Raw genomic sequence first — 17,525 nt, forward strand, 5'->3', positions numbered from 1 at the left:
GATGGGAGTTGGTGATTGGGGAGGAAGAGAAAGGGTGGGGAGTCAGTTGATGTTAATTCATCATTCTGACGTGTAAGGAAAAGATTGGGATTCGGTAACAGCAATTCAGCTAGGTTACCTAGAGTGAGAAGGAGTATAGGAGGTAGGACCGTTGCTAGCTTTTTCGCCATTACAAACGTGGGAGGTGGGATGGGAGTTGGTGACAAAAACGTAGGCTGGTATGCCTTGTTTATGTGGGAGTGGATGATGATTTTGGGAAGGTAAAGGGATAAGAACGTTTCAGGACTCATCTGGAGAAAATTCTCGAGAATCATTGACCTTACTCAGCTTCTACAACTCGACAAGTTCGACGTTCAGAGTAGAAGTAAGAAGAAGAAACATAACTAAAAACTGTATAAACTGTCAAGAGCGCCATTGGTGAAGTTAACCCTAAGTGACATTGTTATTTTTATTTTGGATGCATAAAGTAAATCGTATTGGAATTCATTTAATCATTCCTCGTGTGATCCGTTGCGTCTTAAGGAAATAAGGAATTATAACTGTCGAACTGTCGCTTAAAAATATTATTTAAATACTTTATTTTTTGTTTCCTACTTGTTTGTTTTCTTTGTATTTTTAAGTTTCGTTTCTATCACTCAAAATTAAAAGAGTCAGAGACATAAATAAAATTTTAGTGACTTTGATTGTTTTGTGTTGTGGACGCGCTTCTTCAAATTTAATAAATAAAGGAAAATCGAAGACTTTACAAAATTGCAGTGATATAAAAATTTAATAGTATGGGAGAACAACCAGCATGGGGAGTAAAACTATCGAATTGTAAGTGTAATTTGTTTATAATCTCATTTAAATGACAATTTAAAAAAATAAGTTAGTTTTTTTTTATTTTATTGATTTACATATTTTCAATGACATGAGAAATTTGTGTGGCAGTAAAGTAAATGTTAATGTATACAAATAAAACAGAACTCTGTAGGTACAGACTTTCGCAAATTAAATAATTAAATATTTGGCGGGCAGTGAAGTGTGCCATTTGGGAATATGTTATTAAACAAATAAATAGAATAATATGTCTTGGGGTTTTATGAGTTCCTTGGTGTTTATTTAATTATAAACATATGCTTATTTAATTAATTTAACCATAAAATAAATGCTACAGGTTTAAACTTTAGTAAACGAAGGTGGTTTTTGTCTTCAATATTAAATTTAACTATTTAGGTGTCTACTTGAAATTAAAAAACAGAATATTTGTACGCCATTAAGTAACGAAACAGTTTTGACTAGCGGTGTGAACAAATCTAAATAAAGAATGTTATTGTCGACTCGTTGCAATGTAACGATTAATTAAATTATTTAAAGGGTTCGTTAGTTATTCAACAGTCATTCGTAATTTTGATTAGCGGTATTAAAAATCTAAAGAAAAAATGTTATTGTCAACACATTTCAATGTAACGATTAATTAAATTATTTAAAGGTTATTCAACAGTCAAAAATAAATTTCGTTCAAAAGTTTCAAATTGAAATAAATTAAATATTTTACAGACATAAGCTGTAAGAGTAGACCATAGTGAAAAGGATATATTTATACATAACTTACATATTTTAAAAACTAAAAAACATTTTTTACCAATAAGAGATGTCATTTTGAATAATGACAGTTATCACTTTTGATCCTGTCATCTTTCGACATTTGACAACTAAAAACTACATCTTTACTAAAAATAAAATGATACAAGCAATTTAATGAAATTGTTAAGACTCACTTAAAAAATTATGTACATTTTGAGGTCGCATCACGCTGTTTTGAAAGAAAAGTTTCCTGGTCGTTTTATTTCTCCAAGAGCTGATTGGCAACAATTGTGTTTAAACTTTTTTTTTCTTTTAGTCAAGGAAGTATTTCATAATTGATTTAAAACCTGAAAAATAGAATTGTTAAATCATCCCGGGTCAATTCGCTTTTTTGACTTTAGTCAAGAGCAGGATTAACGGTACTTTAAAAACCCCAGTCCTGCTCCTTCTTCTTACATAAATTAACTTATAGATTGATAGATAGATATATTCTTTATTTTTTCTTATTAAAGTTTAACAATAATTCTTACTTAAAAATAAGCACTTGGCAATTCTGTCGTCTGCTTGATGTGACATTTCATAATAAAACACAAAACATTGACTTATATTGTTTCCTTCTTTTTTTCATTAAAAGAATTTAGAAGACATGTTTTAAGACTCAAATATATTCCAAGTTTTTAGCCATCTCCAAATACGATAGCTAAACTATAAAAATCTTAACTTCCCATTAGAATTAATTGGAATCGGAGAGATTGTTTGAATCGGAAATTTTGACATTTCTTGACGTTTCACGGTCTCTAGAATCTACATCAAAGATTTTTGGAGAGATGTCTGTGTGTGCGTTTGTACATACGTTCGTTAGTTCGGGATTTCATTTTTTGTCATCTATATCTTTAGAACCAGTATATATATATCGACTTAAACTAAATGCTGCTATAAAGATAATAAGACAGAAGATAGGTCTTTCAAAAAACTTGATAGGGTGGTTGGTTTATTTATTTAACCAATTCATAAAAAAGGAGTACCCGTTGCGTGATGGTTAGTGCGTTGGACTGTCATGCAAGGGATCTTGGGTTCAATCCCTGCCTGTGCCACCTAACATTTTTCACGGTGACTGCCTCTTGCGAGGAATTGACAAAGCCTCCAAGCGTAATTCTTGTCATGAAAAGTCCTTCCTCAAAATTAGCCGTTCGGATTCGGCATATAAGCTGTAGGTCCCTTTTATCTCTGATAACATTAATCGCACACAGGAATGGTTGAGAGTTGTAAGTCACTAGGCCCTGGTTCTTCATGGACTGTTGCGCCACCCAATTTATTTATTTATAATTTTAAAAAAGGCTGGGATGCGACCCACACTGATAATTTCCCATCCCGTTTGTCAATTTTTCTTTCTTAAAAGTTTGAAGATTTTTGTGTTTTGTTAAAAAAGTTGTCAATTGGATTATTCTAAGAAAATAAAAATTATTCACAATATTTTGCATATGGTGAAATAGTTTGACTTCAAAATCTATTTTTGCTAACGAGATTTCTTAGTCGTTAACAAATTTTTACCAATTTTAGTAGCATTTGTTAAAAGTTTTTAATCGTTATATAAACAAATACAAATTAAATTAATGAAATTAATTTGAAGTCAATTCCTTCTATTGTTCACTTGATATCGAGAACCGAACATCATTTTTACCAAATGTTCGTACTGTTTTTTTGGAGATTGTATTTTGTACGAATATTCAAAACAATATTTCTTATAAGATAAAATTAGTTTTTAGACAAAATCACAAAGTTTTAAAAAGATATTTAAGTCGAAAACAAATTTTACTAACTTTTATTAATTTTGTTTTGGATTTTATTTTTAGTAAGAAAACTGTCAATTCGATTTGCCTTGAAATTTTACCAAATGTTCAAAACAATATTTCTTATAAAATAAAATAAGTTGGAAGCCAAAATCTCAAATTTTTGAAAAGATATTTGAGTCGAAATTCAATTTTTACCAATTTTGAGTAATGTTTTTTTAGGTCTTTATTTAAAAAAAAAAACTTTCAGGTCGATTATTCTCAAAATTTTGCCAGATGTCAAAAACTTTATTTTTCGTTGCACAAAATTGTTTGTAAAATTTTCGATGTGAAACATTTTTTTTTCGTTTTTTTTTTCATCTATAAAAAGCCGTTAATTGGACTTTTTTCAAAAAATATATTTGTTTATTATACAATTTTATTCAAGTTGCTAGCGTTTTTGGTTGGTGAAATATTTAGGGTTAACCAACAATTTTTGTCGAATTGTTGAATTGAAGATTTTGACATTTCTCGACGTTTCAAGGTCTCTAGAGTTCGAATAAAAGATTTTTAGAAAGATGTCTGTGGGTGCGTGTGAACGTACGTCCGTAAGTTCGTGACGTTTATCTCGCAGTCCATAGCTCAAGAACCAAAAGAAAAGAGGACTGTTCAGAAAAGATTTTCGGAACAGTCCGTTTTTTCATACAAAAAATACTACGCAAATTTGGTAAAAATTCATGTTCGGTTCTTGATATCTCTCAAATTAATTGCATTCATCCAATTTATAAAAATTTAAGAAATTTTACTAAAATTGATAAAAATTTGTTTTCGACTAAAAATCTATTTAACAAAACTAGTTTTTTAAACTAAACTATTTCTTGATATGAAAAATATTGTTGATAATTTTAAAACATTTAAGAATAATTCAACTGACGACTTTTTAACACAACACGAAAACCTACAAACTTTAAAGCAAGACAGATCAACAGGCGGGATGAGAAGCTATTAGTGTGGGTCTCCTTGCACCGTCTTTTTTCTTTAAAAAGCGAAAGCACAAAATTTTAATTTGTAAAAAACTTCTACCGCATACAAATTATTTTGATTTGAACAATCCAATGACATTGAAGTTGCTAAACGATTTTAAATAAAGGTCTCCGATAAGATTTCATCCATTAAAGTCATCATTACCCGTGTTTTATTCGAAAATCTATCAATAGTATAGTAGGATCTTACACGAATAACAAAAACAATAAACGCAGTATAAATACTGCCGATAAAACTTAAAATAGAATCTTACTACGGATGGGTTTTTGACATTTATACGTATAGTATAAATATAGTGTCGAACGGATCTTATATGATTTCGTTCTCAAATGTTCGTACCATTGACATTACGTTTGTATCTCGAAGGCTGTGTTCGTTGAGTTGCTTTGAATTTATGTGTTTTCCATTAGGGAAAAGAATCAATCTGTTACTGTTGATATTAATTAGTTTTGTTAATGGAAATGGACTAACTGGGCAGGGAAAACAGTAGAAAAGATAATTAAGTTAGATTAAAAAAGAAGATTTAAAAATGATTAGTTTGACAGCACTTTCTTTAATGCAAATGGTGTTTTGATGTTTCTTATGAAGTGCAAGTGAGATACTTTGATTCGTGTTAAACAATGAAGAACTGAATAGTTCAGCATCATATAAGAATATGCTACCTGTGCAATTTTTTTTATTTGATTAAAACAAAACTATATTTTTTAAATACAAACATGCAAATAAACAGACTTTAATGCATTATCTTTAAAAAAAATCTGTCCAAAATATATTTTCCAAAACTATAAAAGTACCAAACTCAGACTTTTTCAAAACTTCATATAAAGTCAAATAAAGACTCATAAGTCATAACTAATGACAATTTCCAGAAACTAAGTAAGATACTAAAATGGTTTAAATTGTACCTACTCGTAGAAGAGAAACATTTTTTCTTTGCAAAATCATCATAGAATTTATTGTTAAGAGACATTTTGACTTTTAGCTTGGACTTAAAAAAAACCGTTCTTGGTTGTTTTCAGCATTTTTAAAGGGGCATATTTTAAAAACCTGATGTGATAGAAAAATGTAAACGCGAGATTCAAATTTATGAAACTTTAATCCGTTTAATTGGTATTGTTTTATTTGTAAGACAGAAAAAATAAACGTAATATTGTCGACCAGGTGTTATAAACAACCCAAAGAAAGTTATTGGTACCGGTCCGGTTCCTCAAATTGAAAATTATCACTTGACTCTTTATATAATTTGACATGATACCAAACTCTTATAATTTTGAAAAATTTGAAATAACATTTTTTTTAATCAAAAATATATATAATTTTATACAACAAATTATAACATTTTTGACTTCTGGTTAAGTTTTGAGAAAAATCGAAGTGACAATTTTTTAACACAAAATGCTAAAAGTTGATGAAAGTTAATTTTTGACTCATTATCTTGGTAAAAATTAAATATCCTGGTTGTCTTATGAACATTTTTCTTCAACATTCAGTATAATTTTTATAAAAACTAAACTGTAAGTTTTTTTTTCATAAAAATTAAAATCTACAAAAAATGTCGCATAAAATTGGTAAAAATTAATGTTCGATAACTCGTAAATAAATTTAGGTATTTACTTAAAAATGGTTAAATTTAATGGCTAAATTGTCTTAAAAAATCCAGTCTTTATGTTTTTATATAAGCAATAAAAACTTTCAAAGAATGCTACTAAAATTAACAAAAACTTATCTTTTTTATAGAAAAATTCAGCTGCCAACTTACAAACTACAAAAACAATAAAAAAGTGATAAGAAATGGTTTTTGACTCAAGCATTATGAGAATATTTTGCGAATAAATGAATTTATTGACTTTAAAATAATTTCATTCTTTACAAAATATTTTTTTTTGTTTAAAGTAATTTTCTTAGTAAAATTCGTTTTCGATTTTTTTTAAGAAATGAAAACCTTCAAAAAACGCTATTAAAAATTTGTCAAAATTTGCTTCCGATTAAAAAATCCAACTTTTTTTATCATAATATGCAAAATATAGCTGTTAACATTTAGTAAACATTTTAGTTAAAACAAATTTTAACAAAAAACGAAAATCTGAAGAAAAAACTAAAAACTGGTTTTCTCTGTCTTTTCCGTCATAAACTGTGGACATTTTTCAAAAATATTTTCATATAATATTTCAAAATTATTTCTTTTTTTTTTAGACTGAGACTCTGTCTCATTGCTCAATCTTATTATCTGACATTCATTCTCAAAAATCGATTTTGAATAATAATTAATATCCTTTCCATGAAATTTTCCATGACCAATACGCACATTTGCGGATTCGTCAACTTCCATCTTTAATATTTCTTATCGACTATGGAGCACTAGCATACCCCTTAATTTGCACGTGAACTCATCAAAAAGTCTAATGGCTGAAACACAAACACTCTTCAGCTTCAGCTTCGGTTTCGTGTGTGTTCCGTTGGGCCTGCCTCGAGGTTGCTTTGAATGACACTTCCAACATGACATTTCTAAAATGGCACACACTAAAACATAAAGATGAGTGTTTACTCACCACTTTTGTTTGTTCATGTTCTATAAAGGAGGCTGACAAAATTCAAATAACATAATGTGCATCTTAACCTTACATTTAAACATTTCAAGGGTTAAAGTGACAACTTTAGTTATAAAATGATATAAAGATATGGTCTAACTTTTTAATTTGGACCACTCACTAGTCACTACACATGAAAGCATTCCAAGATTCCAACAGTTTTCTAATTATGCCATATCCAAGAGCTAAAACACAGTAGTTTAGAGGGTTTTTGGTCCATTTCCCACAGAAAGGTAAGAAATTGTTTTGAAACGTATACCTTTTTTTAAAATAATATAAATCTTTCTTCTTGTTTCAATTTCTAATATTGTGAAGAACGCTACAAAAATTCTAAAACCCAGAAAATGAGAGAGGATCTGATATGAAGAATTGTCTTGATTTTTCGAATTCATTTTTCGGGGGTCTATTATTACTATCGCTGTCAGTCTTCTTAGTCGTAGATTCAAGAAAATATTTAGATCTTAAAGGAGTCAACAAAACTTAAAAATTGTAGAGAGAAAAATGTTTGGTTCTTGAATTTAAGGATATAGGTGCATTTAAGTACATAATTTCTCTTAAAATTATATAAAAACAAATTAAGGCAAACAAATAAGTTGGAAATTTCGTGTGGCACTCACAAATTACACGTTTCAGATATTCTTTTCACTTCAAATTCCAAGAGATATAAAGCCTTTATATCAATAGATATGAACCGTTCATTATGTTTTTCAATTAGCCATTAGTTTAACAAAAATTTCACTTTTGTTGTTTTTGAATTATATTATTGAAATGCGTATTTAAATCTCAGTTCAAGAACATCTAAAGCAAATTCACTTTAAAAAGTAGATTTATTAAACTTTTAAAGATCTTAAAAGTTTTTGTGTTCAACAGAAAATCAATACTGAAAGCAATAAAATGCATGCCTGGGTCGCTAGAACTAGCTAATGTCGTCCAAAAAATGTGTTTAAAAATATTTATTATATTTTAAGATTTAAAAATGCATCTGCAAAATAAGTTTTTCGCAAAAATTTAAATGCCATTTTATTTCTCAAAAAAACTAGGTTTACTAATTAGTTTTTTTGGAAAATTAATAATAATTAATAGAGCGGATTTTTACATATACATTTTTTAAATTTTGTGTCCAGTTTTTTATTTTTTAATAAAAAAAATGTATAATGACATAATTAAGAAAACTTAAAAAACAACGTTTTTATGAAAGGTACTCTTCTGATTTAATACCAAAATATGTTTTTCTTGTAGAAAGAAGCCAAATTATGGAAACAAAATTAGAAAGTTTCGAATTTTTGTATTAAAAAAATGAAAAAAATTTTTTTTTGACTTTTCTACCATTGTAATGTCATGTTTCATTAAAAGGTCGAGTTTGAATTTTTTTTAATTAAATTTTTGAGACGAAATTGAATACGAGGTTCAGGATTTAAAGGAAACTTATTATCAACTTGACATTCTTTTATTCAAGATTTCTTTTTAAAAACCTGAATATTTGTTCTTTTTCTTAGAAACAATTATTCTTAAAATAATTTAAGGCATTACTAAAGTTTTTCCAAATTCTAAATTGAGTAAAACAAAAAGTTTAGCTGTTTTTGACAGCAAACCACTTTTTGTAAAATGTCGTCAAATTACTAACAAATCTTTAGATAAACCATTATTTAAAAAACTTAACTGTATTAGCTTTTTGGAACATAAGAAACCCCCCCCTGGATTGTCCATTGGTCAAAAGTTGATGAATTTGTGCTGCGTTATTGGAAAATTGCTGAATTTCTGATTCATATTATTTTCTTGGTCCAGTCCTTTGTTAAAAGCAGTACTTTTGGCAAACAAAGTTCAAGGAAGTAAAATATAAATTTTATTTTCATATCTAAAAAATAAATAATTAAAAATATAATGGGATTCATATCCATTAACGCAATACGATAGTTTTGAGTTCAAGGTAGTTCCTACGAAAATAGAAAAATATCTACCAGGGGGGAGTCATGACAGCTACGACCCCCTCTGGATCCGCCATTGGGTCAAAGCTTCATAGTGATAGCATGCATTGAATTTCTATGGCTGAACTCGTAAACGTCAGGCAAAGCCGAATCTGAATCGTGTTTGTGTTTCAACCATAAAGATGCTAAGTCTCAAGATATCTTCGTGAAAAATACACGTTGAGAAAACTTTTCTCCTAAAACTACGAAATAACATGATGTAAAAATGTTCGTTATTTTTGGAGTACACTTTGACAATATAGATACGTTTGTGTATTATTACAGCTTTTACTTTTCAAATGCCACAATATTACAGTTTGAAAAACGACAGTAATATATGGGTTACTTTTATTAGGAAACTATTTGTTTTCATGAGAAAGGTGTAATTGTTTTATTTGCTGGTGATGTCATAACTTTTCACAAAATACAACCCAAAAACTACAATCATTCGATACCCATTCTTTGTTCGAAAGTCTCTGTTCTAATCTAATAATTCTCTAAAGTTCGGCAGTTATTTCTTTTTATAGAAGAATTTTTGTTTAATGTCAAACTCTAATTTCAATCAATCATATCTTAAGCCTCAAGTAAAGTGGCCTTAATTTTATATTTTTTTTGTTATTGTCTTGTTATTTTGATCCTTTTAATATTTTGCATCGTTAATCATTTTATAGCTATATCACTTAATTTAAATTCAATGCGCTTTATTTGTTTGATGGTATTGAATCAACGGAATTTTTTAATTCAATATAATTTGCAATAATTTTGACGTATAAATAAATTCCAAAACAAAACCATGATTTTATTGATAAAATTCTTTAAGAAAACCGAAAAAGATGACTGATGACTTATGTATAAAATCTCCAAAACAATCAATCAATCAAAAAATCATAGAAACCAAATCTCCACAACTTGAATATTGTTTAAAACTAGACGTACTTTTTAAAACTATTCCTATCAATTAAATATTTTTTTTTACTCAAAGACTATTTAAAATTAATCGTATTCTAATCACATGCAGTAATTATTCAATTATCTGATAAACAATTAAAGGGATATATTTATCACTGATGTAAATCGTAAACTAAACAAAGAAATAACTATTGAATAAATAATAGAAACTTATTTTTATAAACACCCTTAATGATTTCAGGTGTGTTTTACAATATTAATAAACGTGTGTTTACATTTTGTATTTGTAAAATATTCAATTTGTAGGCGCTTGATTTATTTCTACTCAAGATTATTTAATTTGACAGATGAAAAACAATTTATTATTTCTGACATGGAAAACAAATTTAAAATATCAAATAATACACATGTTTTAACAATTAAAAATTAAATTTGGAAATCTTTCACATGGGCTTTATTTCTATTCGCAGATAGTGACGAATTGTCAGTTTCGTCTCCATATTTTCCTCTGCCATGGCCTTTCACACAAAAAAAAAAAACAAGAGTAGTATAATTTTGAGGTGTGGATGGTATGTGGAACGCCAATAGAGTATGACAGTTCGTTACAACCACACTGCAATTTGTCACTACCAAATTATTTTTACAAAATTTTCTTGTTTTACAGAACAAAATGCAAATTTTATTATTCTTACGTTATTTTCAATTGATTTCTTATAATGTTAATGGGTTTTTGTTTAAAAATTGACATTTTGAAATTTATAAAACCAAGTTTGTTCGTCCATTTGTTGTTCGCTGTCATCTGCAAGGCACTTTATTTAAAATTAAGACGGAAAGAAAAGGGTTATAAGTTGGGAGACGGGAAATTATTGAAAATGAAGCTAGTATTGTAAAGGTTCTTTTAAAAAATTCTTAACAGCGTGAAAGAATAAACAAAAATAGACAACGAAAATAACTTCACTGGGATAAGCTTTTCCCGGAAAAGGAAGTCACAACTAGTGTGAAATTGTTTTGTCAAGTTGTCTGGGAAATTATTTAACTATTTGATATTTTTGACATTTAAATTCCCTTTTAAATTGGGAAATATTTTAGTTTTGAATCAATTTGTTAAAATATTTGGGGTTTTATAAGATATCAACGTTAAAGGTTGTTTCTTTTATAAAGTATTTTTAAGTTATTCTATTTTTTTTATTTTAAAACATTACAAATATTATATTTTGTCTCTTTTTTTTTAATTGTTATATTTTATGTATTTCAGATTTCATAATACCCCAGCGGGTAATTTTAGCTATTATGGGCTTCTTAGCAATTGTAAATGCATATACGATGCGAATTTCTCTCTCAGTAGCCATCACCCAATTGGTTGTTGCCAAAAATCACACAGGTTCCGGTCATGATTCGGGTGTTTGTCTGCCTGAGCCAGTTAAACCAGGCGCAGTAGTCGTAAGTAATTCAGAAAACATATTTCAACAGCATTATCCTCATTTAAAATTTTACGCAGGTTCCTCATGGTGGTGTATATACTTGGTCAGAAGAACATCAGGGATTAATTTTGTCCTCATTCTACTGGGGTTATATAGTAACACATATTCCCGGTGGAATATTGGCTCAAAAATTCGGTGGAAAATGGACTCTTTGTTTGGGAATTCTATCGACAGCTTTTTTCACTTTACTCACTCCATTGGCTATACGTATGGGAGGATCATATGCTTTAATTGCTGTTCGTGTTATAATGGGTATGGGTGAAGGAACTACATTCCCGGCCTTGAGTGTACTCATTGCATCATGGGTGCCACTAAAAGAGAGAAGCAAATTGGGAGCTTTAGTGTTGGGTGGTGGACAAGTTGGTACCATTTTGGGTAATTCGATATCTGGATTGTTGTTGGACGCATATGTATGGGATTATACATTCTACTTCTTTGGTGTAATGGCACTTGTTTGGTTCTTAACTTTTGTATGTTTATCTCAGTTTGGATACTCAGAAAGAAAAAGTTCTGATTGTATGATTTTGCTCTAGATTGCTCTTTGCTACAGTGAACCTGGATCTCATCCTTTCATCAAGCAATCCGAAAAGGAATATCTAATCCGAGAACTGGGTTCAATTGATCGTAAAACTGACCTACCACCTACACCATGGAAGAAAATATTTACCAATGCTCCAATGCTTTCATTGATCTGCGCACAAATTGGTCACGATTGGGGCTTCTTCATTATGGTCACCGATTTGCCCAAGTACATGAATGATGTCATGCAGTTTTCTATTAAACATAACGGACTCTACTCATCTCTGCCATATATTTTGATGTGGATTGTTTCGCTTCTTTCTGGTTTTTTTTCGGATTATTTTATAACAAATGGCATCATTGGCATCACAAATTCGAGGAAGATCTGTACCTCAATTGGTAAGAATTTTTAGTCTTCTACTTTGTTCTTCGTTAGCAAACTAACTCCTTCTTTTCCAGCTGCAATTGGGCCAGCAATATTTATTGTGGCTGCCTCGTACGCTGGTTGTAATAGATTCTTAGTTGTGGTGTTCTTTACAATTGCCATGGGTCTCATGGGTACCTACTATTCTGGCATGAAGTTGAACCCTATCGACTTGAGTCCCAATTACTCAGGACCTTTGATGGCCATTACGAATGGAATTGCTGCTATAACTGGAATTATAACACCATATCTTGTAGGAGTAATGACACCCAATGTAAGATTCTTTATTAATAATCAATCTATTTAGTGGTAATTAATATTTTTCTTCATCATTTTTAAGACAACACTTCTTGAATGGCGTCTAGTATTCTGGGTGGCATTTGTTGTATTAGTATCAACATCGATTGTCTATATGATATGGGCTTCAGGTGAAGTTCAAGACTTCAATGATTATCGACCAGAAAAAGATATGGAAGAAGGTGGTCAAAAAAAGAACACCAAATAATAATTTAAAACATAAAATTATTTCAATAAAAGCTCATTATCTTTAGTCTTCTCTTTTCCAGTTTATTTGTAGGGTTCTTATGAATAAACAAAAAGAAATTTGTAGCCTTAAAATAATTCATAGTAAAACCACAGGTTGGAACTTAAAAAAAACACACACACAATTAAGTATAAAACGAATTTAAAGCTTTCGACTGCAATATGCTTATGCATATTTATATTAATTAAATTACTGTATGAAAATACCTTACTATATAAATTTTTGTTATTATTATATTAACTTTGTTACAAAGTGTGAGTGTGTAGAGTTTTAGCATTTGATTACCTTTAGACTTTAACAATAAGATATTATTTAACTAAACAAAAAAAACATAAATTATAAATATAATGCTTGCCTTCTCATGTTATTAAATAAATAAAGAGATTAATTAAAAAAAAATAAACAACACACCAAATGTAATAAATCCTTTAAGGAGAATTGCAACACCACCATAAACATGGAAGCGTTCAGTGCTTTAGTATTGTAATTTATTTATAAATTTGTTTACCCTGAGGCTTCACAAGAGTAAAATCCAATCCAGCTTCTCTTCCGCAATCCGTTGTTTTTTTTTGACTGGGCATATTATGTCTTGCCATGAGCAACTTCAAATGTCACATTTGACATTAAAAACGGTTAATCTGTTGTTTATTTTTTTTGTTGATTTACCATTAGTGTCGATAGTTATTGGTTTTGGATGAATCCATTTCTCGAAGTAAGGGAACTTCATGATTTGGACTTACTAAGGGGAGGACGGTGCAGACTATATGAATTTTCGTATGATGTCGGTCGACAGCTTTGAAGCTTGGTCTCTATTGGATTATCTGATGACAGGCCGATAGTCCTGTCATCAGAAATGTTCAATGGAGACCCCAAGTTCAAATAAAAACTACATGTTTTAAAAAAAAATTGTACACATTTGTAAAATATATTCTAATTTTGTTAAACCTTAGAAATTAACCGATTTTAGTTAACTAAATAATAGGAAGAAACAAAACAAACAAAAAAATATCGTTATTGATGTTCTACAATATGAGTTTTTTGCAATTAATGTATTTGTTTATAAAATACATGCTAAGTAAAAAGACAAAAATACATAAATAAATAAAATTGATTCAATACTGGAAACTGTTTTTTGTGAAGGTATACAATTTAAAACCAACTGAAGAATTGCGTTTAGATCGAATTGAATAGTTATATTTTGGGAAACGGAGTATAAAGGTATAAAAAAATAAAATAAATTGGGTGGCGCAACAGTCCATTGAGAACTAGGGCCTAGTGACTTACAACTCTCAACCGTTCCAGTGTGTGAGTAATGTTGTCAGGAATGGAGGGACCTACAGTTTATATGCCGAATCCGAACGGCTAATTTGAGAAAGCACTTTTTCATGACAAGATTTACTCTTTTAGAATTTGTCAATTCCTCGCAAGAGGCAGTACCCGTGAAAAGACTTAAGATGGCATAGGCAGTAATCGAACCCAAGACCTCTGGCAGGAGTGTTCAACGCACTTGCCATCATGCCACTGGTACTACAGTATAAAGGTACACAAATGTATTAATGTAGTTCGAAGTTTCGAAGTTTTTAAAATTAAAGCTAAATATACACGATTATAAGATTTTCCAATATTGAATATGATAGAATTATGTTTACATTTAAATGCTGATTTTGAAACGTCAAAAATCTATTCAATTAACTTTGGACAATACTCCGCCGGAGGGAAAATTTTAACTCACTTTATAGTTCCATGTAGCCAATCAAAATGACTTGACTGCTTAGTCGCCTTTAACCATTCCGCCCAGATAAATTTAAAAAAAAAACATAATTTAATCATCATCAATTTATCGACGGAATATCAATTGCCACCCAAACATTTGATGGTAATGGGGAAAAGAGCCGTCAAGACATTTGGCTAATCGGTGGAAGTTATTGGGCGACATAATGGCTGAAACACCAACACGCTTCAGCTTCGGTTCACCATTCCATAGGAATTCAATGCATGCTATCACGTTTCATTTGACTATCAAAGAACGCAATGTTACGTAATGTGACTCCAAACGGGAGTTCTAGTTCAAATTTGCTGAACATTTGCTTTGCCTGACAGCTCAGCAGCTGTAAAAAAGTCACCAAACAAATTACATTTGCGTTTGAAGGCATTCCCATTGGTTATTATAGTATGTGGATGCTACTTCAGCGATAAATTTAATTTTTGCTACGTCAAAACTCATATTTTTTTCTGAGAAAAAATAACAGCTGCTAATGACAGAAGTGTCATTCAAAGCAACCTCGAAGCAGGTCCATAGTAACCCAGACGAAGACGAAGCGGAAGCATGTTTGTGTTTCAGCCATTCTGATTGGCCAGCTATCAAAAAATGGCCTTCAAATTAAGGCAACTTTATGGGAAAGCTAGTCAAGTTTTTCCCTAACTATCAAGTCAAGTCAGCTTATGTCAAAATGACATCTGATCATTGCTTTTTCATTGAACTAAAAGCTGAACTTTATAACTCTACGATTTATTTATTTTAAGCACAATTTCATTTGATGTTTTGTGTAAAAGGGTTCCTTGTCAAATGAAAAAAGGAATAAGTAATATTTTTTTAAATACAAAATATAGATCGGATTGGAATTGTAGCTTGCTTGAGGAATGTTTTAGCATAGCATATTGGTAAAGCTTAAAGCGCTTTAGTTAAAATTCTTTTGACCATCTCTTGATAAAACCGAGAGAACTATTAGCTTTATTAATAATTTGGTCAAAGTGGGAATGGAAATTCAAGTTTTTTCTTTTATATGTGAAAAAACTTATCTGTTGAAAAACCAACAGAGAAAGAAAAAACATGTGGGCGGTCAAAGAGAGCAAACATTTTTTGGTCATTAACTTTAAAATAGGGTTTGGAAGGATTTATGCTTAGTTTATTGAAAAGAAAATTGGAGTCTTGGTCACAAACAAAGTGAACTGGAACCAGACTACTTTCTTGCAGCGCAGATATTGCTTGCTCTACAACCATTGCCATTCCCGAATTTCGAGGGGTGACAAAACTTTGGACTTAAATTCAAATAAGTTAGTCGTAGCGGATCTACCTTTAAGAAAGCCATGTTGAGCGGGGAGAATAGGGGCTTGCAATGGAAAAAAAAACAGAATCAAAAACTAAGCTTTCAAAATATTTTGGGATGCATGAAACTTTAGCAATAAGTCTATAATTGTTAATTTCAGTTTTATTGTCTTGTTTATGAATTTAAAATATATATGAATCTTTCCATATGGGAAAGAGAGAGTTTAAAGAGTGCAGTTAGAGGCTTTGACAGTGAATGCTTGCATTTTTTTTTAGAACAACTGATGGGACGCCATCAGGACCAGGGCTACAGTTTTCTTTGAGGCTTACGATTTTGGCAAGTACCATTTCTCCAGTTATTGTAAAAGATGAAAGGGAGGTTTGCGCGCAACCATCCAAATAACTAAAGTACGTAGATCAGGATCATGAAGATGGTCAGTATAAGATTTGATAAAGTATTTAGCATATAGATTTGTTATAGTTGTTTGATCTGAGGAGATTATGAGAAGAGGTGAAATCTTATTTGCGAAAGAACGGTGCTGATTCTTCAATACAGTATGAGAGAATCAAATAAAACCAATTTCAAGGGACTCTACTGTTGTGTTGAATGGAGGGAACTTAATTCAAAGTCTACTGAGCTAAGAAGATTGTTGAGTTTGGAGGAATCAGCCCTACGAAAATAAATCATAACAATAATTCTCCAATTCAAAAAAGTTATTTTTTTAAATTCATTGGGAAGGAGATATTAAAGGGAGGATGATAGCGATCCACAATTATCGCAATCAGATGAGATGAGGTGTCTCCCCATAAAGTTTGCCACTCCATATAGTTGAAAAAGATCACAATCAAACAGACGATCAAGGAACAGCGATTGTGTATACATTCGTCTGTCAAATACTTTGAAACAGCTGCTTCGAACATACAACATTTTCATTCCCGAATTTGAAGCGAATAATTGTCCCCCGGTTGAATTGGGAATAGAAGCATTTTGATTACGGGTTAAGTCTGAGTGATAATGTTTGTACCTATGTATATATTTTACACAATTTCATTAAAAATTTAAAATAATATTGCCAGACAGTTTTCGTCGGCGGTAATTTCCGCCTGACACTTTAAAGTTTGCGAAAAAATGAGGTAAGTTTTCTTAGAGTCTGAGTCTTTATTTTTATGCATGATACTTTGGAAACTATTTCAACACACTTTGCAAACAGCCAGACAAATTGTAGAAGCTAAATATCCACCAGACATTTTTAAAATCTCACGAACTTTGTCTTTTTTTCTTGTTTTTTCCTATTTCAGGACTTTAAAGATGCGTTTCGGTTTCTCAATCGGGATGGTAGGACTTCGGTTTGGTGTTAGCGCTGTCAAAATCGAACTGTCGCCCTATGTGGTATTCTGGAGCATCCCCAGCTATAACTTTGGAAGATCTTCCTTCAGGTTGTATCCAATGATCCAAAATACCTCGATCGAGGGTAGAAAAATCGGGGTGAACAAAGAAGTAGCGGCGGTCAAGCACCTGGGATTACATCTGAGACCGTCGAGAAATCGCCTTAGAGTTTATATTTCCTTAATTATTTTTTAATACAAGTTTTCTTTGTCAACTCACCACTATGATTCGTATCCAAGTTTTAATATCTCTTATTTTTGTTTGTATCTTTTTATTTTAATTCG

At 30.5% G+C, this 17,525-nt stretch overlaps 1 protein-coding gene across 1 annotated transcript; it reads left to right on the plus strand.

Moving 5' to 3' along the window:
* Positions 1 to 595: 595 nt before the first annotated feature.
* On the plus strand, positions 596 to 13,363 carry LOC129949929 (putative inorganic phosphate cotransporter). Its single transcript, XM_056061661.1, has 6 exons — positions 596 to 816; positions 11,096 to 11,280; positions 11,339 to 11,791; positions 11,855 to 12,239; positions 12,300 to 12,538; positions 12,605 to 13,363. Exons 1-6 carry the CDS (start codon positions 777 to 779, stop codon positions 12,767 to 12,769), a joined length of 1,467 nt encoding a protein of 488 aa, XP_055917636.1. The 5' UTR covers positions 596 to 776; the 3' UTR covers positions 12,770 to 13,363.
* The last annotated feature ends 4,162 nt before the right edge of the window (positions 13,364 to 17,525 follow it).

This window comes from Eupeodes corollae, chromosome 3 (genome assembly GCF_945859685.1).
Source record: "Eupeodes corollae chromosome 3, idEupCoro1.1, whole genome shotgun sequence".
NCBI classification, from domain to species: Eukaryota; Metazoa; Arthropoda; class Insecta; order Diptera; family Syrphidae; genus Eupeodes; species Eupeodes corollae.